This window comes from Coregonus lavaretus (assembly GCF_964263955.1).
Source record: "Coregonus lavaretus genome assembly, chromosome: 39".
In the NCBI taxonomy this organism is placed as follows: Eukaryota; Metazoa; Chordata; class Actinopteri; order Salmoniformes; family Salmonidae; genus Coregonus; species Coregonus lavaretus.
Window position 1 is genome coordinate 8,420,344 of NC_140026.1, and position 25,776 is coordinate 8,446,119.

The 25,776-nt window shown below is 44.2% G+C and overlaps 2 protein-coding genes across 3 annotated transcripts; both read right to left on the reverse strand.

Moving 5' to 3' along the window:
* Window positions 1-842: 842 nt before the first annotated feature.
* Window positions 843-14,255, reverse strand: LOC311113076 (small ribosomal subunit protein eS4). 2 transcript variants are annotated; one of them, XM_084156207.1, is made up of 7 exons: window positions 14,198-14,255; window positions 13,593-13,670; window positions 10,267-10,447; window positions 6,045-6,142; window positions 2,296-2,467; window positions 1,525-1,682; window positions 843-1,014 (listed from the first exon to the last, which is right to left on the reverse strand). In XM_084156207.1, the coding sequence occupies exons 1-7, from the start codon at window positions 14,198-14,200 to the stop codon at window positions 913-915; spliced, it is 792 nt and encodes a 263-aa protein (XP_084012333.1). In that variant the 5' UTR covers window positions 14,201-14,255; the 3' UTR covers window positions 843-912. The 2 variants fall into 2 exon arrangements, with proteins under 2 accessions (XP_084012333.1, XP_084012334.1); XM_084156208.1 differs by having other exon boundaries at window positions 14,084-14,210.
* A 1,274-nt stretch (window positions 14,256-15,529) lies between these two features.
* On the reverse strand, window positions 15,530-22,106 carry LOC311113083 (cbp/p300-interacting transactivator 1-like). The gene is made up of 2 exons (XM_084156217.1): window positions 22,007-22,106; window positions 15,530-18,331 (listed from the first exon to the last, which is right to left on the reverse strand). Exon 2 carries the CDS (start codon window positions 18,316-18,318, stop codon window positions 17,764-17,766), a length of 555 nt encoding a protein of 184 aa, XP_084012343.1. The 5' UTR covers window positions 18,319-18,331; window positions 22,007-22,106; the 3' UTR covers window positions 15,530-17,763.
* Between the last annotated feature and the right edge of the window lie 3,670 nt (window positions 22,107-25,776).

A 25,776-nucleotide genomic window follows, 5' to 3' on the forward strand; every position in this document is an offset into this window, starting at 1 on the left:
CGGGAATATGAACCCATCATGGCCAGAAAATGTGAGGAATGTATTCTGCAACGGCTATGACAATATATTGTTTATAAATGAAATATTTGAAAATTAAACTAGTCCGACGTAAGCTACAGAAGTAGCCTACAACCGTCTGTTCCACCGTTAAACTGAGCTGCGGATCGAATGGCAGAGCAACATACTTGTAATAGCTTATGTACTGTGAAGTTGGTCCAATTCAACGAAAGGAACGAATGGTATCCCAACTTGTTGTAGGCCTATAGGCTACTTCATGAGTATGAAACCATACAGCGACAGAAATGGTGAGGAATCATGCAATCTTGGAAACGCAATAGCCTAGGAAATAGATGCAAATCGAATTATTTGAAAATGTAAAGTTAAACGTAAGATTCTCACTAACGGCAAATGATAGCATCTTAAACCGTTTTTTTTCCTTACGAAAAAGTAGCCATCATATCCCCCATTTGCACAAAACATTAGGCTACCTGCCTGCTTGCAATGCGATACTTCCAACCACTAGAAAGTAGTGCATATGCATTGTCTAAAGTTGGTGAAATGATGAGCACTTTCACGTCAAGTTCAGTTTTTATAAACGCCAACTTGTGTTGAAACTGCCACAAGCATGGAAGATCTAAAATATGACTCATATGCAAAGATAGACCAATTTGTAAGTCACTCTGGATAAGAGCGTCTGCTAAATGACGTAAATGTAAATGTAATAGACCTGAATAGTGGTTTCAGTGAAAGTGAGTCCATTTGTTGGGGAAGCTGCTCTGAAAATATAGTTTATCAATCATTTAACTAAACATCAACATGGAAAACACAAGTCGAGTCAGCGGTTGGTTTTTTTGGTTGTAAATAACATTGTTTTTATTTCGAAGTCAGGACGCCTAGACCTACATATAGGGCTTAGCTGCTGCCGGCCTTGGCAGCGATTCTCTTGTCCCTCTCCTCAGCGATGGTGAGGCGGATACCCTTTCCACGGGGCAGGGACACCCACGGCTTGTTGCCCTGGAGAGAAGGAGAAAAGACCAGGTCATTGGAAGGGAATAGCTGCAACTCACATTCAACTATTTAAAGTTAAAAACACATCAAGTTTTAGCCATCAATCATCAGACGGGACAGGAAGAGGACAAAATAAATGGCTATGAAGAGTGAAATTATGCTTTTAGGAAGTGATAATACTGGTCTGTAAAAAGGCCAGAATGAGAAATGATCCGGATACCCCACCCCAGCAGACACTAAACATGGTTTGCAGTCTAGTTGGTTTAGGATAGATTTAAACCTGCTCTTCAACAGCGTGAAGTGTGCCAGCGATTGAGGATAGAACCAGCAGACGATATCACACTGGTACCGAAGACATAGCATTGGCTTTGTTCTACCTCCGTACAATCACACACGAGTACAGAACAACTACATGCGTGTCAAGAAATGGAGGGGTTGAGTTGTCTTCAAGGTGTATTTGCATGTTAATGCTCCCTCTGTGTGTGTGGTCGTCTACTTCCCTGCTCTTGTGCTCACCTTGCCAATGATGAAGATGTTCCCCAGCCTGGTGGCAAAGATGTTTCCAGCGCTGTCTTTGACGTGAACAACGTCAAACGAGCCAGGGTGCCTCTCCCGGTTGGTGATGATACCGATCCGCCCCAAATTGGCACCGCCAGTCACCATGCACAGGTTACCTACGAGGAGTAGAGCGAGGGAGGGGGGGGTGGAGAGAAAAGGGAAGAGAGGATTGCTTCAGAAGAATGCCACGTTTGATTGGTTAGTATTGTTGCTTTACTTAGCCGCAAAAAATTGTTGCTTTGCTTAGCCGCAAAAAAGTTTCAAAAGACAGTGCTTATGGATCCAAGGGTCTGAATGAACAGACGTACTTTTCCGTAATGTATTTTTGGTTTCTGCAAAGAAAAAAACAACCAGTTGTAAATTCCTTATTCAGTACCATGCCTGTGCAGACGTTGTACGAGACCAAGCGTCCGTCAGACAGGGATAGTAGGAAACTAGTTGGACTGACAGAACAAGCTGCACTAACTAATCCTGCTTAATATTTTCCTTCAATTTCACAAAATGGTTGCTGTGCATCCCCCCAACTGGTTGCCCCACATTGGTGGTGGATGAGGAGTTTCACTCCTTACTACGTAAAGTGCTTTGAGTATATAGGTGGGTAAGATATCAAATCTATTCAAATATGAAATGCAAGACAACTCATTCCCCCAATCTCTAGACCCATTTCCTCACTGGTATCAAACAATGTCACTAGAAGTTTTTCTTTTAAGTTCCATAAAATCATGTTACCTGTGTCGAACTTGATGTGTTCTGTGATCTTGCCGGTGGCGAGGTCGATGCGGACTGTGTCGTTGACCTTGATGAGGGGGTCTGGGTAGCGGATGGTACGGGCGTCATGGGTCACCAGAGCGGGGACTCCCTTGGTGCCCATCAGGTTCTTCTTTACCTTACACAGCTTGTACTGGAGAGGGGGAAAGAGGAGAAAGTCAGTGATTGTTATGGCCAAACCTAGTTTCTAGAGTCTAGGCCGGGTAACTTAAGCACTTAGATACAACTTGATGTAAAAATGTCTCAAAAAGTTGATTGACAACTGCTAGGTTTTGGGGTCTGAAACCCAACTACACTACATGACCAAATGTATGCAGACACCTGCTCGTCGAACATCTCATGCCAAAATCATGACCATTAATATGGAGTTGGTCCCTCCCTTTGCTGCTATAAACAGCCTCCACTCTTCTGGGAAGGCTTTCCACTAGATGTTGGAATATTGCTGTGTAGACTTGCTTCCATTCAGCCACAAGAGCGTTAGTGAGGTTGGGCACTGATGTTGGGTGATTAGGCCTTGGCTCGCAGTCGGTGTTCCAATTCATCCCAAAGGTGTTCGATGGGGTTGAGGTCAGGGCTCTGTGCAGGCCAGTCAAATTCTTCCACACCGATCTCAACAAACCATTTCTGTATGGACCTTGCTTTGTGCACAGGGGCATGCTTAAAACAGGAAAGGGCCTTCCCCAAACTGTTGCTAAAAGTTGGAAGCACAGAATCATCACTGGAACTAAGGGGCCCGGCCCATGAAAAACAGCCCCAGACCATTATTCCTCCAAACTTCACAGTTGGCACTACACATTGGGGCAGGTAGCGTTCTCCTGGCATCCGCCAAATCCAGATTTGTCCTTTAAATCAAATCAAATTTTATTTGCCACCTGCGCCGAATACAACAGGTGTAGACATTACCGTGAAATGCTTACTTACAGCCCTTAACCAACAATGCATTAATTTTTTAGACTGCCAGATGGTGAAGCGTGATTCATCACTCCAAAAGAACGCGTTTCCACCGTACCAGAGTCCAATGGCGGCGGGCTTTACGCCACTCCAGCCGACGCTTGGCATTGCACATGGTGATCTTAGGCTTGTGTGTGGCTGCTCGGCCATTGAAACCCATTTCATGAAGTTCCCGACGAACAGTTCTTGTGCTGACGTTGCTTCCAGAGGCAGTCTGGAACTCTGTAGTGAGTGTTGCAACCGAGGACAGTCGATTTTGACGCATTACGCACTTTAGTACACGGCAGTCCCGTTCTGTGAGCTTGTGTGGCCTACCACTTCGCGGCTGAGCCGTTGTTTCTCCTAGACATTTCCACTTCACAATAACAGCACTTAGTTGACCCGGGCAGCTCTAGCAGGGCAGACATTTGACTGACTTGTTGGAAAGGTGGCATCCTATGACGGTGCCACGTTGAAAGTCACTGAGCTCTTCAGTAAGGCCATTCTACTGCCAATGTTGAATATGGAGATGGCATGGCTGTGTGCTCAATTCTATACACCTGTCAGCAACGGGTGTTGCTGAAATAGCCGAATCCACTAATTCGAAGTGTCTACACACACATACACTACCGTTCAAAAGTTTGGGTTTGGAATTTCCTTGTTTTCCATGAAAACATACAGGAAATGAGTTTGAATAGGAAATATAGCAAAATGAATAGGAAACTGATTTTTTATTTAAATAATATTGTGTCCTTCAAACTTTGCTTTCGTCAAAGAATCCTCCATTTGCAGCAATTACAGTCCTGTAGACCTTTGGCATTCTAGTTGTCAATTTGTTCAGGTAATCTGAAGAGATTTCACCCGATGCTGCCTGAAGCACCTCCCACAAGTTGGATTGGCTTGATGGGCACTTCTTACGTACCATACGGTCAAGCTGCTCCCACAACAGCTCAATCGGGTTGAGATCTGGTGACTGTGCTGGCCACTCCATTATAGACAGAATACCAGCTGACTGCCTCTTCCCTAAATAGTTATTGCATAGTTTGGAGCTGTGCGTTGGGTCATTGTCCTGTTGTAGGAGGAAATTGGCTCCAATCAAGCGCCGTCCACAGGGTATGGCATGGCGTTGCAAAATGGAGTGAGCCTTCCTTCTTCAAGATCCCTTTCACCCTGTACAAATCTCCCACTTCACCACCACCAAAGCACCCCCAGACCATCACACTGCCTCCACCATGCTTGACAGATGGCATCAAGCATTCTTCCAGCATCTTTACATTTAGTCTGTCCATAACTTTTTTCCAATCTTCCTCTGTCCAGTGTCTGTGTTCTTTTGCCATCTTAATATTCTCTTTTTATTGGCCAGTCTGAGATGTGGCTTTTTCTTTGCAACTCTGCCTAGAAGGTCAGCATCCCGGAGTCGCCTCTTCACTGTAGACGTTGAGACTGGTGTTTTGCGGGAACTATTTAATGAAGCTGCCAGTTGAGGACCTGTGAGGTGTCCGTTTCTCAAACTAAACACGAATGTATTTGTCCTCTTGCTCAGTTGTGCACCGGGGCCTCCCACTCCTCTTTCTATTCTGGTTAGAGACAGTTTGCCCTGTTCTGTGAAGGGAGTAGTACACAGCGTTGTATGAGATCTTCAGTTTCTTGGCAATTTCTCACATGGAATAGCCCTAATTTCTCAGAACAAGAATAGACTGACGAGTTTCAGAAGAAGGTTCTTTGTTTCTGGCCATTTTGAGCCTGTAATTGAACCCACAATTGCTGATGCTCCAGATACTTAACTACATTTTACATTTTTACATTTTAGTCATTTAGCAGACGCTCTTATCCAGAGCGACTTACAGTTAGTGAATACATATTTTTTTATATATTTTTTTTTATACTGGCCCCCCGTGGGAATCGAACCCACAACCCTGGCGTTACAAACGCCATGCTCTATCAACTGAGCTACATCCCTGCCGGCCATTCTCTCCCCTACCCTGGACGACGCTGGGCCAATTGTGCGCCGCCCCATGAGTCTCCTGGTCGCGGCCGGCTGCGACAGAGCCTGGATTCGAACCAGGATCTCTAGTGGCACAGTTAGCACTGCGATGCAGTGCCTTAGACCACTGCGCCACTCAGGACCAGCTAGACCACTGCGCTAGTCTCAAGGAGGCCAGTTTTATTGCTTCTTTAAATCCGCACAGTTTTCAGCTGTGCTAACATAATTGCAAAAGGGTTTTCTAATGATCAATTAGCCTTTTAAAATGATAAACTTGGATTAGCAAACAACGTGCCATTGGAACACAGGACAGATGGTTGCTGATAATGGGCCTCTGTACACCTATGTAGATATTCCATAAAAAAAATCAATGTCTACACTGTATTTCTGATCAATTTGATGTTATTTTAAATGGACCAAAAAAAATTGCTTTTCTTTCAAAAACAGGGAAATGTTTAAGTGACCCCAAACTTTTGAACGGTAGTGTATATAGTGTAGCTCCACAAGCACAAGTAATCCGACAAATCACACAAGGCTTTTATTTACACAAAAGGTAGAATATATAACCATTTCACATTAGGATTCAGCTAATTATTTTGGTTGGAGCTCAGAACTTCTTAGAGGTATTGGTGAGGGTTTTTTCAGCTCGTTGATCAAAACCAAAGATTATCTTCATTGCTCCGTCAGCCCTCCATACAGAAGATTCAGCCAATTATAGGGTACTGCTCGGTTTGAAAAAAGGTAGGATTGAGCTGCGAATAACTGGACTCCAGAGCATTTGTGTGACACGTCATACCTGGGCCTCCTCAGCCGTGATGCGGTGAACAGTGAAACGTCCCTTCACATCGTAGATCAGACGGAAGTGCTCTCCAGTCTTCTCAATACTGATCACATCTACAGACAGACATAACATGCATTAGTCAATGATCACATCCAGAACATAGACAAACACCACGTCAACATTCAGTCTGTCAAGGCGGAGCTAGAACAAAATACAGCTTTTGCGTCAGAACAAATCCAATACGAAAGATTTGTCAGTTTCAGTCACCATCACATTCTCATAGTTTAAACACTTCAGATAGTCAATGACCGTTGAACCAACGGAATGTAAGTCAACAATATTTAGTCCTTTCATATACTTGCGAAAAGCACCAAATAAAACCCATACCATTGTATGTGGCAAGTTAGACTACATATCAGACCCTCTCCTCAAAACCCAATGGATGAGAAGGTCAGAGGGGACGAGAGGACGTGCGAAACAAGGAACTGGAATAGAGATTCTACCAGTGTGATATGGTCCAGTGAAGGAGAGGTGTGACATGGTGGGCAGATTCACAGGCTTCACCTGGTCTGGGAAATTAATCAACAACACCGTCGTCATCACTCTTGGCAGGGATAAAGGAGCTAAGAAATACTGTGCGTGTGGGAATGTGCGCACCCGAGAAAAACATGAATATAAGATGGCGAATGTCTATTGGTTTGGTGGTGCGCGTGTGTGGGTGTGATATATACATACCGTGGGGAGAACAAGTATTTGATACATTTTAGTCATTTATCAGACGCTCTTATCCAGAGCGACTTACAGTTAGTGCATACATTATTAATTTTTTTCATACCCCCTGTGGGAATCGAACCCACAACCCTGGCGTTGCAAACGCCATGCTCTATCAACTGAGCTACATCCCTGCCGGCCATTCCCTCCCCTACCCTGGACGACGCTGGGCCAATTGTGCGCCGCCCCATGGGTCTCCCGGTTTCGGCCGGCTACGACAGAGCCTGGATTCGAACCAGGATCTCTAGTGATAACCTGCAAAATCGGTAGTGTTTCCTACTTACAAAGCATGTAGAGGTCTGTAATTTTTATCATAGGTACACTTCAACTGTGAGAGACGGAATCTAAAACAAAAATCCAGAAAATCACATTGTATGATTTTTAAGTAATTAATTTGCATTTTATTGCATGACATAAGTATTTGATCACCTACCAACCAGTAAGAATTCCGGCTTTCACAGACCTGTTAGTTTTTCTTTAAGAAGCCCTCCTGTTCTCCACTCATTACCTGTATTAACTGCACCTGTTTGAACTCGTTACCTGTATAAAAGACACCTGTCCACACACTCAATCAAACAGACTCCAACCTCTCCACAATGGCCAAGACCAGAAAGCTGTGTAAGGACATCAGGGATGAAATTGTAGACCTGCACAAGGCTGGGATGGGCTACAGGACAATAGGCAAGCAGCTTGGTGAGAAGGCAACAACTGTTGGCGCAATTATTAGAAAATGGAAGAAGTTCAAGATGACGGTCAATCACCCTCGGTCTGGGGCTCCATGCAAGATCTCACCTCGTGGGGCATCAATGATCATGAGGAACGTGAGGGATCAGCCCAGAACTACACGGCAGGACCTGGTCAATGACCTGAAGAGAGCTGGGACCACAGTCTCAAAGAAAATCATTAGTAACACACTACGCCGTCATGGATTAAAATCCTGCAGCGCACGCAAGGTCCCCCTGCTCAAGCCAGTGCATGTCCAGGCCCGTCTGAAGTTTGCCAATGACCATCTGGATGATCCAGAGGAGGAATGGGAGAAGGTCATGTGGTCGGATGAGACAAAAATAGAGCTTTTTGGTCTAAAATCCACTCGCCGCGTTTGGAGGAAGAAGGATGAGTACAACCCCAAGAACACCATCCCAACCGTGAAGCATGGAGGTGGAAACATTCTCTGGGGATGCTTTTCTGCAAAGGGGACAGGACGACTGCACCGTATTAAGGGGAGGATGGATGGGGCCATGTATCGCGAGATCTTGGCCAACAACCTCCTTCCCTCAGTAAGAGCATTGAAGATGGGTCGTGGAAGCGTCTTCCAGCATGACAACGACCCGAAACACACAGCGAGGGCAACTAAGGAGTGGCTCCGTAAGGAGCATCTTAAGGTCCTGGAGTGGCGTAGCCAGTCTCCAGACCTGAACCCAATAGAAAATCTTTGGAGGGAGCTGAAAGTCCGTATTGCCCAGCGACAGCCGCGAAACCTGAAGGATCTGGAGAAGATCTGTATGGAGTGGGACAAAATCCCTGCTGCAGTGTGTGCAAACCTGGTCAAGACCTACAGGAAACATGATCTCTGTAATTGCAAACAAAGGTTTCTGTACCAAATATTAAGTTATGCTTTTCTGATGTATCAAATACTTATGTCATGCAATAAAATGCAAATTAATTACTTAAAAATCATACAATGTGATTTTCTGGATTTTTGTTTTAGATTCCGTCTCACAGTTGAAGTGTACCTATGATATAAAAATTACAGACCTCTACATGCTTTGTAAGTAGGAAAACCTGCAAAATCGGCAGTGTATCAAATAGTTGTTCTCCCCACTGTATATATAGTATGTGAGCCCCAGGTCAAGAAATGATTTAATCCCTTGAAGTGACCAGAGATCAGTCTCTATCTGGTGTTTCTACAGCTAACCAGTAACACCAAGCAGCACCACTATATCAAAAAGCAAGCGAAAATTCATTTGCCGCAGGGCTCTGTCCTGAAAGCCCAGAGCAAGCCAGCCATTACCTTTAGTGCCTTACAGCCCATCGAGTTCAACTAGACAATCCCTGTAGAGACGAATCAATGAGATATGGCCCCGTTTGAATACTTTAAAAAAATAAAAAAATAAAAACATCCCATTGATTAGAGCTCAGAACTTCTTAGAGGTATTGGTGAGATTTATTTCAGCTCGTTGATCAAAACCAAAGAGTGTCTTCATTGCCCTCTACTTTCATCACTGGCTAGGTGAAAAACAGATGCTTCTAGCTTTACTTTCGCCATCTCGATGACCTAAAAATGAGGTGATTACGTCAAGCAGAGGATGCATGCAAGACTGCTAGCGTCGCTCCTTCCCTCTCCACGCGTAAGTCTGTCGCATGCTTCGCAGTCTAAACAGTTTGCACACACAGGTGGGTTGGCTGACAACTTAGCGAAAATGACACCGGGAAGGCGTGCGTTATGATTCTGAACACTCCCGATAGCAATAATGACAGGCTGCCATGTGGGACTCATAAGTGCCTCGTATCTTATTGATGCCATGTCTTGAGGCATTTTGACTGATCTCTTGTCAATGCTAATATGACAAAAAAAAATTTGCTAGCTAACCAACAACTGCAATGATGCATTTGAAAGACAAGTGCTCATTGCGCAAAATGTATGGGGTTTCAATAAACAGCGAGACTAAATATAGTTTACATGTTATCAACAGTCTAAGCAAATCCCGTCCGTTTTCCCCCATGCACATGCATCGGTTTTGTTATGACGAAATTGACATTTTGGTTCTCTCCCCCAGCTGTTCAAACACACATTTTCTTGAGTTAAGTCGAAGTTACATAGCAGAAGGCTACGCCTCTTCGTCAGTGATTGGTCAACAGTACTACTCCTAGCAGGAAATGGGAACTATGGACGTGATTCTTCAATGAAATACCAGTTTTCATGGAGCCCCCCCACTTAAAAAATGCAGCACCAAACATCTGATCTAAAAACCGCGCAACTACGACCTCTGCAAAAATGTCAATTTACATATTTCTTGATTTCATCTTAAATTAATTCTGACTATTTTGTGAAAGTGTATACTGCCTGTTGTTGCTATGGTGTCTCAAAAAGGCATAAACTAACATTGCCGCATTCTCATTTTTCAAGCGAAGGTCTCTTATTATGAGAGGCACAGACGTTCACGTCGCCTAGCCCTGAAAGGAGTAAGCCAAACATTTACCCACCCTTATGTAATCCTTGGCTCCTCCCATTGCTGTCCCTTTGGCTCTCTTCCTAATCCAATCCCACTTCCCCAGCCAGACTCACCCATAAAACCAGTAAAGTAGGTGACACTCAAAACATTGTCACTCCTTTCCCTTCTTCACCCAAAACATTGTCACTCCTTTCCCTTCTTCACCCAAAACATTGTCACTCCTTTCCCTTCTTCACCCAAAACATTGTCACTCCTTCCCTTCCTCAACCCCCGCCCCCCCCAGCCAGACTCACCCATGAAGCCAGTTGGGTAGGTGATATCGGTGCGGACCTTGCCGTCGATCTTGATGAACCTTTGCATGCAGATCTTCTTGACCTCGTCCCCGGTCAAAGCGTACTTCAGACGATTCCTGAGGAAGATGATGAGGGGCAGGCACTCCCTCAGCTTGTGGGGCCCAGTGGAGGGACGAGGAGCCTACAGGGGGAGAATAGAGTTAGGTACTGTAACTAGATGAGAGCAGTTAAAAGGTAGATTCAGCAATATGGATGTAGATGCACAAAGCAAACAGCATAGTTGGTCAATATCCGCAACTACTATGTGCATTGAAGCACGAGGCTAAACTTCCACTGTTTGGGTCCCGGAGCTGCCACATAACGTGAAGCAAACCCATGTTCATCCGCAGATACCGTGTGTGACAGTGAAGTTTTGCATCTCACTCATCGCAATATCTGCGATGCTGCTTGTGGCAACTTCACGTCGCTGAGTCTACCTTTATTAACAATGGTGGCTATAGACAATGCAGGGACAGCAGATCACTATACACAGGATAGGAGAGAGGACGTGGCGAATGGGGTTAGGATAGGAGAGAGGACGTGGGGAATGGGGTTAGGATAGGAGAGAGGACGTGGCGAATGGGGTTAGGATAGGAGAGAGGACGTGGGGAATGGGGTTAGGATAGGAGAGAGGACGTGGCGAATGGGGTTAGGATAGGAGAGAGGACGTGGCGAATGGGGTTAGGATAGGAGAGAGGACGTGGGGAATGGGGTTAGGATAGGAGAGAGGACGTGGCGAATGGGGTTAGGATAGGAGAGAGGACGTGGCGAATGGGGTTAGGATAGGAGAGAGGACGTGGCGAATGGGGTTAGGATAGGAGAGAGGACGTGGCGAATGGGGTTAGGATAGGAGAGAGGACGTGGGGAATGGGATTAGGATAGGAGAGAGGACGTGGGGAATGGGGTTAGGATAGGAGAGAGGACGTGGGGAATGGGGTTAGGATAGGAGAGAGGACGTGGGGAATGGGGTTAGGATAGGAGAGAGGACGTGGGGAATGGGGTTAGGATAGGAGAGAGGACGTGGGGAATGGGGTTAGGATAGGAGAGAGGACGTGGCGAATGGGGTTAGGATAGGAGAGAGGACGTGGCAAATGGGGTTAGGATAGGAGAGAGGACGTGGCGAATGGGGTTAGGATAGGAGAGAGGACGTGGCGAATGGGGTTAGGATAGGAGAGAGGACGTGGGGAATGGGGTTAGGATAGGAGAGAGGACGTGGCGAATGGGGTTAGGATAGGAGGGAAGACGTGGGGAATGGGGTTAGGATAGGAGAGAGGACGTGGCAAATGGGGTTAGGATAGGAGAGAGGACGTGGCAAATGGGGTTAGGATAGGAGAGAGGACGTGGCGAATGGGGTTAGGATAGGAGAGAGGACGTGGCGAATGGGGTTAGGATAGGAGAGAGGACGTGGCGAATGGGGTTAGGATAGGAGAGAGGACGTGGGGAATGGGGTTAGGATAGGAGAGAGGACGTGGCAAATGGGGTTAGGATAGGAGAGAGGACGTGGCGAATGGGGTTAGGATAGGAGAGAGGACGTGGCGAATGGGGTTAGGATAGGAGAGAGGACGTGGCAAATGGGGTTAGGATAGGAGAGAGGACGTGGCGAATGGGGTTAGGATAGGAGAGAGGACGTGGCAAATGGGGTTAGGATAGGAGAGAGGACGTGGCGAATGGGGTTAGGATAGGAGAGAGGACGTGGCAAATGGGGTTAGGATAGGAGAGAGGACGTGGCGAATGGGGTTAGGATAGGAGAGAGGACGTGGCGAATGGGGTTAGGATAGGAGGGAGGACGTGGCGAATGGGGTTAGGATAGGAGAGAGGACGTGGCAAATGGGGTTAGGATAGGAGAGAGGACGTGGCGAATGGGGTTAGGATAGGAGAGAGGACGTGGCGAATGGGGTTAGGATAGGAGAGAGGACGTGGGGAATGGGGTTAGGATAGGAGAGAGGACGTGGGGAATGGGATTAGGATAGGAGAGAAGACGTGGGGAATGGGGTTAGGATAGGAGAGAGGACGTGGGGAATGGGGTTAGGATAGGAGAGAGGACGTGGGGAATGGGGTTAGGATAGGAGAGAGGACGTGGCGAATGGGGTTAGGATAGGAGAGAGGACGTGGCGAATGGGGTTAGGATAGGAGAGAGGACGTGGCGAATGGGGTTAGGATAGGAGAGAGGACGTGGCGAATGGGGTTAGGATAGGAGAGAGGACGTGGGGAATGGGGTTAGGATAGGAGAGAGGACGTGGGGAATGGGGTTAGGATAGGAGGGAGGACGTGGCAAATGGGGTTAGGATAGGAGAGAGGACGTGGGGAATGGGGTTAGGATAGGAGAGAGGACGTGGCGAATGGGGTTAGGATAGGAGAGAGGACGTGGCGAATGGGGTTAGGATAGGAGAGAGGACGTGGCGAATGGGGTTAGGATAGGAGGGAAAGCCACGACTGTTCAGTAGATGAAATAGCAAATGACTACAACTATACACGTTGCAAACACAACTTCATTGATTAAAAAACGTTTATAGGGCCACAATCTAGCAACTCTTGAGAGCCAATTTAGGCTCGATCCGAAAATGTGGTCGGAGGCGCTGTAAGGATGGTGTGACACAATCGCAGAGCCTCCAGTTGAGTTCCTGCGTCTCCGTATAGGGCTGCATTGACATGATTGGTTGACGGCAGGAGGGGTTCAGTATAAACAAACTCAATTCCTTTATAACTTCCTTCACAACAGCTCTGCTCAGAAACACAAGTATTCATTCCTATGCTGCAGCATTTCCCAAACTCGGTCCTGGGGACCCCAAGGGGTGCACATTTTGGTTTTTGCCCTAGCATTACACAGCTGATTAAAAATAATTGAAGCTTGATGAAGAGTTCATTGTTTGAATCAGCTGTGTAGTGTTAAGGCAAAAACAAAGACGTACACAGCTTGTGGTCCCCAAGACTGAGTTGGGGGAAACCCTGCTCTAAAGCAACTGCAGACGTCGGATTGAGCATGCAGCACCTTTAAGCATAAACTTTGTTTGCCGTGCTCAATTTAATAATGAAAATGAAACTTGACAAGCAAATGTTATTTCAATAAGAGGGGAAATGCCGCAAGTTAGGTAGGGTCACGTTGTTCAACAGCCCAGGTGAGGAGATACAGGTAGGGCACAAGACAATGAATGACATGTTCGTTGAGAAAATAATGGAACACTGGTGGATAGATATGAATGCCCTCAGTTTTGCTAATAATTTGTATACGAATCTGCAACCATTTAGTAACATTGTTTCAACATAGAAAGAAGTAGCTATGTACTTACGAACACTCCGGTGAGCTTGTCAAGCATCCAATGCTTGGGCGCTGCAACGCGCTTCAGGTGCTTCTTCGGTCCTCGTGCCTGGTAAACAGAAAAACGACGTTAGTCAACACAGCAGTAAAACTTTAGAGGAACAGCCAAACAGACAGAAACGACTGATACCATGCGACCTGTCTGACTAGCAAAAGTTACCGTGCAAGTTAGTCATTTGTTACGAGTTCCGGCTGAGGCCTACTCGGCGAAAGCACAACAAAGTTGGTTTATTTTTCACAAATTCTCCCCTAAAAAAGGTATGCTCAATTGCCAAGACTAGTATAAGCTTCGGAAATAGACTTTTGAACGTAGAAGTCGTGGTAACAGAAACATATTTGGCTGAAATGTGCAGAGCTGTTGCTAACTAGCTAGCCTGTGGCTACGATGGTCAAACGAGTAGTTTTTACTAATATCGTTTCATAGACACAGACATAACTTATTATATAAATACAGGAACTAACCATTGCACAAAGTATGTATTCTCAGACAATCGCAGTTATATGTGATATATTATATTCAGAAAAAGTGATGTTTGATGATGATTCGGGAGAAAATCGTAAGGAAATACGGCTCACCATGTTGGAGTCTGCGGGGAAAAGGACCTCCCACTTTTAGTCCTTGGAAAATGAGACCAAGTACGGTGCACGATGAGGGACATACCGAGCATAATTTATATGGTCCGCTCTCTAGTGTCGAGGAGAATAGCTGCAACTGGATGTACCTTGAACTTGTCAGAAATACAGTATGGATTTTTATTTTATTTTAGCAGCTATACATAATAAAGTCAGTATCTGTATTTTATTGAATGGTACAAATACATTATATGGCTCTCAACATGGCTCTCACTGTGATTCTTATATGATTGTAAATATGTTATATATCAAATTCAATCATATTCTCGAAATCTATAATAGGCCTAAGCAAAGCACAGCACACACAGTTTAACTTCTCTTCATAATATTGATTATCTTGATTCGCAAGTCTTGCCTAAATGTCTTCATCCGTACTAAACGAATAAATGTTGGTATGTTCTGTAACCTGTTTTTTTCTGCTATTCCCTGAGCCTCTCTCTGATTTCCTCCTGCTATCTGTGTCAGGAAATAACAGCGCGCGGGACAGGGCCCTTCTGTTTATGCAGCGCAAGATAATCAAACCGTTCTTCCGCGTGTTCCCATGCCAAATGTCACTAGTGACGTCCTTCTGTCCTGCAGCTTGCTTTCTTATGCTTTGAATTCTGTCTACTCAATCCAGTCTCACTTACACACGTCATATACTTTTACACAAAGGCATTGCTCGATCTAATATTTATATATTTCTTAATTCCATTCTTTTACTTTTAGGTTTGTGTGAATTGTTGTGAATTGTTAGATACTACTGCAGTGTTGGAGCTAGGAACACAAGCGTTTCGCTACACCCGAAATAACATCTGCTAAATATGTGTATGTGACCAATAAAATTTGATTTGATTATATTATGCCCGTTTGACCCCTGATCCTCAATAAACATGCAGTGTTTGCTATGCTTGTTGTATCACTTTGTTTTCATAAGTTAATATGACTGTCTTTGTTTCTTTAACAAGGAATGCAGGATCAAATCATCTTTATCTGCAGTATTTTTTTGTTACACGTGCTGCCCAAGTACGCCTACAGTCCATATTGCTTTTATTATAGGACTCGACCTGTGTACTTTGAGGCATTTCTGAAAAGTTGCCACTAGATGGCGACATTTTATAAGAAAGTTATGACGACCAACCATTTTCATTAGTGTGTGGACTCTTCTCAGCTACAGTATCGTGAGTTCGTGTATAGATTGCGAACTAAATTGTGTACAAATCAATGGTAGACTATACGTACTGTTTGAGTATAATGAGAAACGGAGAGAATATTCAGTTTGGTATTCTTTATTTTCCCCAACATGCAGAGAAGTAACAAAAATACAACTATTTAAATATGATCTAGTAATTTACATAGAAATACAAATGAGATTCAAAAGAGGGACAAAGTGCAAAAAAATATATAATAATCAATCAACCTCGGATATATTCGTTCCGTCATTTAAAAAAGAAAAATCAAAGAAGAGAGAAAAATTAAGCAATAGGTCCACCTCCCATTCTCTTAAACAAAAGAAACGCTTCAATTGAAAAAGGTGTGATTTTAAGAGAGAAACTTAGGACCATACAATCAGTGCAGTATCTACTAGACAAGTGATTCATTAGTAACTGATATACATTTATTTCAAACATTGGTTTTTTTTCTTTTACAAAATCAATAGCAAGAGGTTTCTCGCCCTAAAACAAAATAAATCACAAAAATATGTGAAATGTCAAATAAGCCAAACGAACAAAAACAAATGAAAGTAAATGCTCTTGCTACAGTCAGTAAGCTCAAAGGGTTCTTGTTCAGGAAATTACAAGTTGGTATTTACCATTAGTTATCTTCAATTTCCTGGGTGTCAAAACGTGGTTTTTCCACATGCAGACTCCCCTACACACAGCATGTTGATGCAATGTAATTCAGGCTTAGGGCTCTATTCACTGGAACCTGTGAAATTTAGTCAATGGAAACTTTTCCCTCTTCCATTTCGCGTAAATGGGTTACACAAGACATCATAAAAAAAAAAAATCTTTACAAGGTAGGTACTGTAAGTAAATCAGTCAATGACTCAATCATCAGTTTATCATCAATTCGTCTTCAGCGCTCACATTTCACCCCCGAAAAAGTATAAGTCAGCCATCTTTAACTGTAACCTTAACCCTCATTAACTAATAGATTGTGTGTATCCCAAATGGAACCCTATTCCCTATATAGTGCACTACTTTTGACCAGGACACAAAGGCGAGGGTGGGGGGGGGTGAGAGAGAGTCTCATAGCTCTCCTTGCTTCTTCAGACATCATCCATTTGATATAGACAGAGCGAGAGATGGAGAGACTTACAATACATACAGAGAGAGAGGGAGATCGGGCAGAAACAGAGAGAAAGACAGAGGGGGGGGGGGAACTGATTCGTTCCCTCCTACAGAGTTACATGAAGACCACTGACGTTGAGACTCAATAATGTATTTAGATACAGACACTGACAGTGCCATACAGGTCAGGTTACATTGATCTACTGGTCCATGGACACTACACAGGCCTCCTGTCATGTCTGTCTCCTGTCTCATACAACCTCTCACACACAGGTACACATGCATGCACACACATCACTCATCTCTCTGGTGCGCTCTCTCTCTCACACCCTAGCGTCACATCAAACCCCCTGAACTCTCCTGAATGCTAGGGTAACTGAACAAGTGCCTGTTTCACGGCTGCAACTTCCATTACCGGATCGTAATACCATCCATCCATCCTTCCGTCGGTGTGTAGGAGGCCCATGTGATGTACAGTGAGACAGGCCCCAGGCTCAGGTAAAAGGCTTTTGTCTCTGAACGGCTGTTTCTATCCTTCAGTGTTTTCCCTACTGTTAAATATAGATAGGGCGGACCCTATGGGTTTTGTCCTGTCTTGGTTTCTGTTGAACCTTTGGATGTTCACAACCCTCAAAGCCGCATCAGAGTCCTTTGTGCTCCACCAAGGAGTAAATAAAAGGTGATTCACTGGTCAACAAGTTCCCTCTGACGTCATCACCCTCTCTGTGACACACTCACACACAGAAAGACACAAGACGGAACCCCACCCGAGTGTGAGAGGGTGGTACAGTTTGTGTTCATCATGTTTCTTTCCGAGAAAAACTGAGACGTTGACCCACAAAAAACAAAAAAAACAAAGGACAGTTTCTCTTTCTGTGTGTGTTTGGGTTAGTACCCGGTAGGGACGTCAGAGTATGTGTGTTTGGGTTAGTACCCGGCAGGGACGTCAGAGTATGCGTGTTTGGGTTAGTACCCAGCAGGGATGTCAGAGTATGTGTGTTTGGGTTAGTACCCAGCAGGGATGTCAGAGTATGCGTGTTTGGGTTAGTACCCAGCAGGGATGTCAGAGTATGCGTGTTTGGGTTAGTACCCAGCAGGGACGTCAGAGTATGCGTGTTTGTGTTAGTACCCAGCAGGGACATCAGAATATGTGTCCATCCAAACGAGAGACTAACAGAAGAAAAGAAAGAATGAGAGAGCACAGATCCCCTCCTTCCATCCCTCTATCCGGGCGGGTCAACATCCAGCAGATACATCCGCTATGAAGTCAAACTCATTCTGTCCCAGCCAGAGTTCAGGCAGCTCATTGGCCCTGTCCAAACCCAGCTCTATGACCAACGACATCAGAACCTCTTCATCCACCGGGTCAGAATCTATAATGCCGCCAGATCCACAATTCTGGTTCCCCCCTCCACTAACTTCAGGGGTACCCCCCACCAGCTGCCCAGCAGAGCCCAGCGTCGAGCCCCCAAACCCCCTCTGAGGCCCTGAGTTGGGCCCTGAACCACTGCTGCCTCCAGCCAGACTCTGGTAGTGGGAGTTGAGTTTCTGGAGCTGCATGCTGGCGAGGAGGTGAGGGCTGGTCTGGAGGGTCTGCAGGCAGAAGGGCTGGGGTTTGGAGAGGGATGGAGAGGTGGAGGAGTGGGGGGTGGAGGCGGGGAAGGGGTCATCCCCGGGGGTCTTGGCGGTGACCGTCGTCCCAGGGTAGTGGAGCAGGGTGAGGGAGGATGGCAGAGGCTCGCAGTCCTTCATGACGACGTGGGCGGGACTGGAGAACAGCAGTGAGGTCATCACCTGGGGACACCTGGGAAGGAGGAAGAAATGGTGTTACGATGACGTCATCAAACGGGGACACACCGCCACACAAGGCGGAAGAGATAACAGAGAGTACTGAAAACATACAGGATTCTTCTGATAACATATTATGACATCATAGTGTTTCGATCACAGAATGATAAGCCTGCTTGGCTTTAACAGCCTGAAGTCAACTGCCTCACTAGGTTATCACTAGCCTCACTAGGTTATCACTAGCCTCACTAGGTTATCACTAGCCTCACTAGGTTTTACTAGTATCCTATTCCAAATAGTGGATCGAGACTGGAGACACGACCCTGCCTGGCTAAAAACAAATCGGTCTCACTTAATTGGGTGGTCACAAGAAAACTAAATAAATCTTTAGGTGGGTTACAGTGCGGAGAGAAGGTCTGTATCCCAAATAACCCCTTACACCCTATATGGTGCCCTACTTTATCAGAGCCCCTGACCATGTTCTCTAATGTCAGTCAGTCAAAAGTAGTGCACTATATAGGGAATAGGGTGTCATTTGGGATACAATCTAAGTACATTAACCATGGAGGCTCAGATGGGACTGACTGGCTGACTGGGGTTTATAATAGGGGTTAAAGATAACAGGACCTTTGAAGACTGAGTCACATGATACCATACATACAGTGGGGGAAAAAAGTATTTAGTCAGCCACCAATTGTGCAAGTTCTCCCACTTAAAAAGATGAGAGAGGCCTGTAATTTTCATCATAGGTACACGTCAACTATGACAGACAAAATGAGGGGAAAAAAATCCAGAAAATCACATTGTAGGATTTTTTATGAATTTGCAAATTATGGTGGAAAATAAGTATTTGGTCAATAACAAAAGTTTCTCAATACTTTGTTATATACCCTTTGTTGGCAATGACACAGGTCAAACGTTTTCTGTAAGTCTTCACAAGGTTTTCACACACTGTTGCTGGTATTTTGGCCCATTCCTCCATGCAGATCTCCTCTAGAGCAGTGATGTTTTGGGGCTGTCGTTGGGCAACACAGACTTTCAACTCCCTCCAAAGATTTTCTATGGGGTTGAGATCTGGAGACTGGCTAGGCCACTCCAGGACCTTGAAATGCTTCTTACGAAGCCACTCCTTCGTTGCCCGGGCGGTGTGTTTGGGATCATTGTCATGCTGAAAGACCCAGCCACGTTTCATCTTCAATGCCCTTGCTGATGGAAGGAGGTTTTCACTCAAAATCTCACGATACATGGCCCCATTCATTCTTTCCTTTACACGGATCAGTCGTCCTGGTCCCTTTGCAGAAAAACAGCCCCAAAGCATGATGTTTCCACCCCCATGCTTCACAGTAGGTATGGTGTTCTTTGGATGCAACTCAGCATTCTTTGTCCTCCAAACACGACGAGTTGAGTTTTTACCAAAAAGTTATATTTTGGTTTCATCTGACCATTTGACATTCTCCCAATCCTCTTCTGGATCATCCAAATGCACTCTAGCAAACTTCAGACGGGCCTGGACATGTACTGGCTTAAGCAGGGGGACACGTCTGGCACTGCAGGATTTGAGTCCCTGGCGACGTAGTGTGTTACTGATGGTAGGCTTTGTTACTTTGGTCCCAGCTCTCTGCAGGTCATTCACTAGGTCCCCCCGTGTGGTTCTGGGATTTTTGCTCACCATTCTTGTGATCATTTTGACCCCACGGGGTGAGATCTTGCGTGGAGCCCCAGATCGAGGGAGATTATCAGTGGTCTTGTATGTCTTCCATTTCCTACTAATTGCTCCCACAGTTGATTTCTTCAAACCAAGCTGCTTACCTATTGCAGATTCAGTCTTCCCAGCCTGGTGCAAGTCTACAATTTTGTTTCTGGTGTCCTTTGACAGCTCTTTGGTCTTGGTCATAGTGGAGTTTGGAGTGTGACTGTTTGAGGTTGTGGACAGGTGTCTTTTATACTGATAACAAGTTCAAACAGGTGCCATTAATACAGGTAACGAGTGGAGGACAGAGGAGCCTCTTAAAGAATAAGTTACAGGTCTGTGAGAGCCAGAAATCTTGCTTGTTTGTAGGTGACCAAATACTTATTTTCCACCATAATTTGCAAATAAATTCATTAAAAATCCTACAATGTGATGTTCTGGAAAAAAAAATTCTCAATTTGTCTGTCATAGTTGACGTGTACCTATGATGAAAATTACAGGCCTCTCTCATCTTTTTAAGTGGGAGAACTTGCACAATTGGTGGCTGACTAAATACTTTTTTCCCCCCCACTGTATATGTGCTGATCCACTGTAGACCCCCCCCCCCTCCTTCCCGACACACACTCTCCTCTGACCCCCTTCCTGCCCCAGTCCATATTTATGGAGAGGGTAATTGCTACAGGCAGGCATGCAGCTGTACTGGGCCAAGAACACACACCATCATCATCTCATGCGCCCTGCCACTGACAGCTGTTTGGTATTTATCACTGTGTGTGTGTGTGTGTGTGTGTGTGTGTGTGTGTGTTATTTGGTCCTTTGTGTTCCCTACTCATTGGCTGATTACTGTCAGAGGCAGGCTGAAATACTGTTCAAATGGATCCTTAGGAAGGAGAGACATTGGGACAGTTCAAATACTGTTATTAAATGCAACCTTATGAAGGGGACATGGGCTATGTTCAAATACATCCTTCCTTACATACTGTTAAAAATGCATCCCTCTTTCCTTTCTTCCTATAATGTTAAAATGCATCCCTCTTTCCTTCCTTCCTTCCTTCCATACTGTTAAAATGCATCATAGAAAGGAGAGACTATGGGCCCTGTTCAATTACTGTTAAATGCATCCTCCCTTCAAGGAGACCATGGGCCGCATTCAAATACTTCTAAAATGTATCCTTCTTATATCAATGATTACCTCAAGGAAGGAAGAATGAGTGTTGCATTCGAACAAAGCCTATTGAAGTGGTAGGTTTCGTTCACTAAACCGATTCTTAACCTAGTGCCAAGATGACAAACTGTTTGTTGCTTGATCGATCGACAAAGGTAGGCTATTCAACTAGTTTATTTTGCCTATAAACTAATCACACTATGATGTCAAACAATCACAATAGAAATTACTTGATTACATTAATCATATCAGCCTCCCTGCGGACCTGAAAGTGAGCATAGAACCCCTCTGCTTCTAGCCAACAACGGCGGTGTCAATTACACAATTACCATAAGTGACGAGACAATTGAAACGTCAATCGTTCAAGATACACACACACACACACCTTGACCATATGGTGAGGCTGAGCATGGCTACTTGTTTTATAGTAATTGAATCAACGCTCATATGGGATGGAGGAAATCACACAGAAACATTTATAGCCAATAGAATATAACTTTGTCAAAGTAACAAACGTTTTTAAAAAGCCTCCTTTTCTATCAAATGCCTATTTGGTAAAATAGGCAGAATAGTTTGCAAAAAATATTAATGTTATGGAGTTGTGTTACGAAATCATCCAAGAAGTGCGTAAATTGCATGTAATTCACCAGTTTAAAAGTGAGGCAAATCACAAAAATGGTTAAAATTACATTTTAGGCTACAATTTATTGGTAAAATTGGTAGCATTTGGCAAACAAGTTGACATTTTCCCCTGTTGCTCTATTAAATCAAACAAACAATTGTGAATAACTTCCATAATGTTTAAAACGGAACAATTAAAATGTAAAATAACATACCCTTTAGAAAGCCACTTTTAGCGCAGCAGTAGGTCCGTTTGAGGAAGGCAAAGAATGGTCAAAAATCTAGAAGTCCAAATGTATAAACATCAACTCCAACAGATCGCAGGACAACACCACACCCGTAAATGTTTGTTGTCAAAAACGTTTATATGACAATGGTTGTTGTCTATATTTAGTAAGGCATCCGCCGGTTCCTGTTGAGAGCTATAGTCATAAAGTAAACGGTTGAGTCATAATATTGTCCTCGCGCTGCGTCTCTCCTCTCTCTGTGCGCAATAATACACTGTCCGACTCCGGGAGAGTTCCCTCAATGTGGTTGTTACTGAATATAAAGTATTATTCACTCACACTCACACACACACACACACACACACACACACGACCCTCAAGCGAAGCGCGTTTTTGGCGGGACAGCATTACAATCACGGAGTGGATTTGGAGTGGAATAGGACTGACGCACCACGGTTATCGCACAATAAACGGTTCATTCCAGTATCGGAGGACCTCATTTTCCGGAGTTTCGGTCATGAAAGCGCTCTACCGAGGCAGATGTTTTATATTCTCAAGAGCGAGCGCTTTTCTCTACAATCACAGATCAAATAGTAGCCTCTTCTATTATTGTTTATTCTATTCTACTCCAAACAGACCACTCACTGATTATCATTCATGAGAGAACGCACAGCCTCAACACTCTTCAATGGACTTGAAACAATAACTGTTGATTTTCACGAGACAAAACAATGTTCACAGGAGGAACCAAATAGAAAACCGTGTGGATATGGGCCAATACGCACGCACGCGCGCACACACACACACACACAATTGGCCTAGCTTATTGGGTAGCCCACCTGGACAGACCGCTATGCTAACGTCTCATCATTAGGCTAGGCCTATTTAATATCTAAAAGGTCCTCTGTTACAACTGGCTATAGGTCAAATAAGTCCAAACGATATCATAAAATAAAATAATGGGGATATAGACCTAAACATTTCCCAAACCTCGAGGTTATCGTCTCAGCCTTTCCCCCCCATCCGTTTCAGTCTAAATAAATATGATATTTTCATTAATTCGCTCTAAACAATAGGCCTAGGTCTCAACATAGTCAGAGAGAGAAAGGAACAGAACACGTGATGCCAAGGCGCCTTCTTTTAGAACGCCACGCGCCGTAATTCCTTTTCAGTGAACCACATAAAGGCTCCTGAGCATCTGTCTTTATTGTGGTCAAGCCCCGTCAGAGAGAGCGGGGGGACAGTTAACATGTAGATGAGGCATGATGTATGGAAGTTCATGCAGTCTTCCCCCGTGGGAAAACATGCAAATGAGACGAACGGTTTTCAAGTTCCCTCTCGAATGTAAAACTAGACAAAATGGGTAAACACACAGAACGACCAAAGTAAAGTAAGCGCAAATTAATGTCAGCTTGAAGTTTTCAATGACTGCCATGGGATAATTTTAGCAAGCCTCCTATAGAAGTATAGCCTAAGCAAACATTTATAATATCATAACACAATACAAATTATAACGAACTTTTATCTATTTAATCTAAAACGTCAACTGATGTTCTATTCAAATAATGATGCCATGCCACTCTGGAGGGAAACGTGATGTTTTGCATAAAATGTCGTTATGAAGTTCTGGTGCAGTCAGTCTAGTCGCCATACGGGACAGGGCAGGCAGGTGTGCTATTCAGCAGCATGAATGGAGAATAGAGAGAGATGGGAGTTTGATTTCAGGCAGGGGAGGAGAGAAAACGTTCTATAGGCTCTGCGAGTTTCTTTAGAGAAACTATCAGGCAGATAGGGTATGTATGGTAACCATGCATAGAGGTGGATTGATAAACTTGTTTTTTTTTGGATGGCATGGCACAAGACATTGGTAATTTGACCCTTTGGCCTTGGCCCCCTTTATTTGGCCAAATTGCCAATCCAGAAATGAAAAAGCAGTGATATCCAAGCCTACTATGTCATGCAACAGCAGTAGGCCTGTGCCAGATTTTCAAACTTTTCTTTAAGAAGAAATCTGAGGAGTTCAAGAAGAATAAAAAAAATAAAATAAAAAAAATGTAATAATTAATTTCACAGTTATTTAAAAGGTTGTCCTAAATATTTAGTGAATCTGGCCCCCTAAAGTTGTCTTGTCTTGGTCTCCTTAAGGGGTGTTTGGGGGAGGAGGTGGAGGGGGGGAACTGAACCACACTGCTCTCATGTCTTAAGTTCATCAGTTTTCTAGGGTCTTTGTGCAACAGCTGTTTAAGAGAGAGTGTTTCAATCAGTTCAGTCATTCCTACTAACCCATAAACACACTAATGACTTTCACTCGTTTCACATTCATTCTGAGGAAAAACCACAACGCTGACCACGGAATCCCTATAGAGTGTGTGAGTGGGTGTGTGTTCTGGTCATGGTGTTTAAGACAGAACGTTACAACTTCTGTTCCACACATGGCAACCACTTTGATTCACCACAAATTGCACCCTATTCCCTCTCTTGTGCACGACCCCTAGGGCTCTGGTCAAAAGTAGTGCACTAGATGGAAGAGAGTGTAATTTGGGACACGTGATTTACATTTGGTGTCAGTTTCCTCTTCGGATGTTATTGAAGCTGAAGTTTTAATAGAAAAAAAAGAAAAAAAGAAGACTATTTAACAACATACTCAGATATAGATTGTATTTGATAATAAAACATGTTATTTACACCATATAAAATAAAAAAAGTGAACCGTTAAAAAAAACTCATTTTCAGTGAAAGTTATACTTTTGTGAAACCAAAAGTAAAATGATACGAAACAATTTTACACTCATACAGTTCTTCCAGTTGAATTTAAACATGCAGTTTGAATAGGAACAGGACAGAATACAAATTTGAGGAACAGGACAGAATACAAATTTGAGGAAAAGGACAGAATACAAATTTTCTTTCACAGGAAACATTTCATTCGACAGGAGATCATATCAAGACTTCGTCTTAACACACCGACTGCACGTGCTAAAAATGCTCTTCATCTGACACTGATGTAGTAAAGATCATCTTTAGCACTAAGATCATAACATCTGTAGCTCAGTTAGTAAAATGAGTTTGATACCGCTGCTCTATATGGACTGAAGATGATCTTTATCTATCCAGGGGGTGTTAACCCCTTAAAATGTTTTAGTACTTATCTATCCAGGGGGTGTTAACATGTTACCATAGAGCAGGGTTTCTCAAACTTGGTCCTTTGGGCCCCTCCTGGTTTGCATGTTTTGTTTTTTTGCCCTAGCACTACAAAGTTGATTAAAACAATCAAAGCTTGATGATGAGTTGGTTATTTCAAATCAGCTGTGTAGTGCTAGGGCAAAACCCAGAACGTGCACCCAGGGTAACACAAGCCCCCAACATGTCTGCTTTACCCGTTTAACACAAAATCTTATGCAACATATCGCCTCTTCCTCCCCACCCTACAGTATGAAAAATGTACGCACTCACTAACTGTAAGTCGCTCCGGATAAGAGCGTCTGCTAAATGACTAAGATGTAAAAAATACATGTTTCCCAGGCCTTAATATGTACATATTTCAGTGTATTATTACATCCTCCCACCCCCTAACCATGGAACAAAAAGTTTACTTCAGATTCTGGGCCATCTAATCTTAATCAGAATTCATTATGATCTGAAAAGGCAAAACTCTTACGCTGATCCGCTTTGTGAATACGGACCCTGGAAGCCATTTTATGGAGCAAGATTCTCAGTCTGGTCCCAGTCTAGCCCAACCCACCTCCCCAACGTTTAAA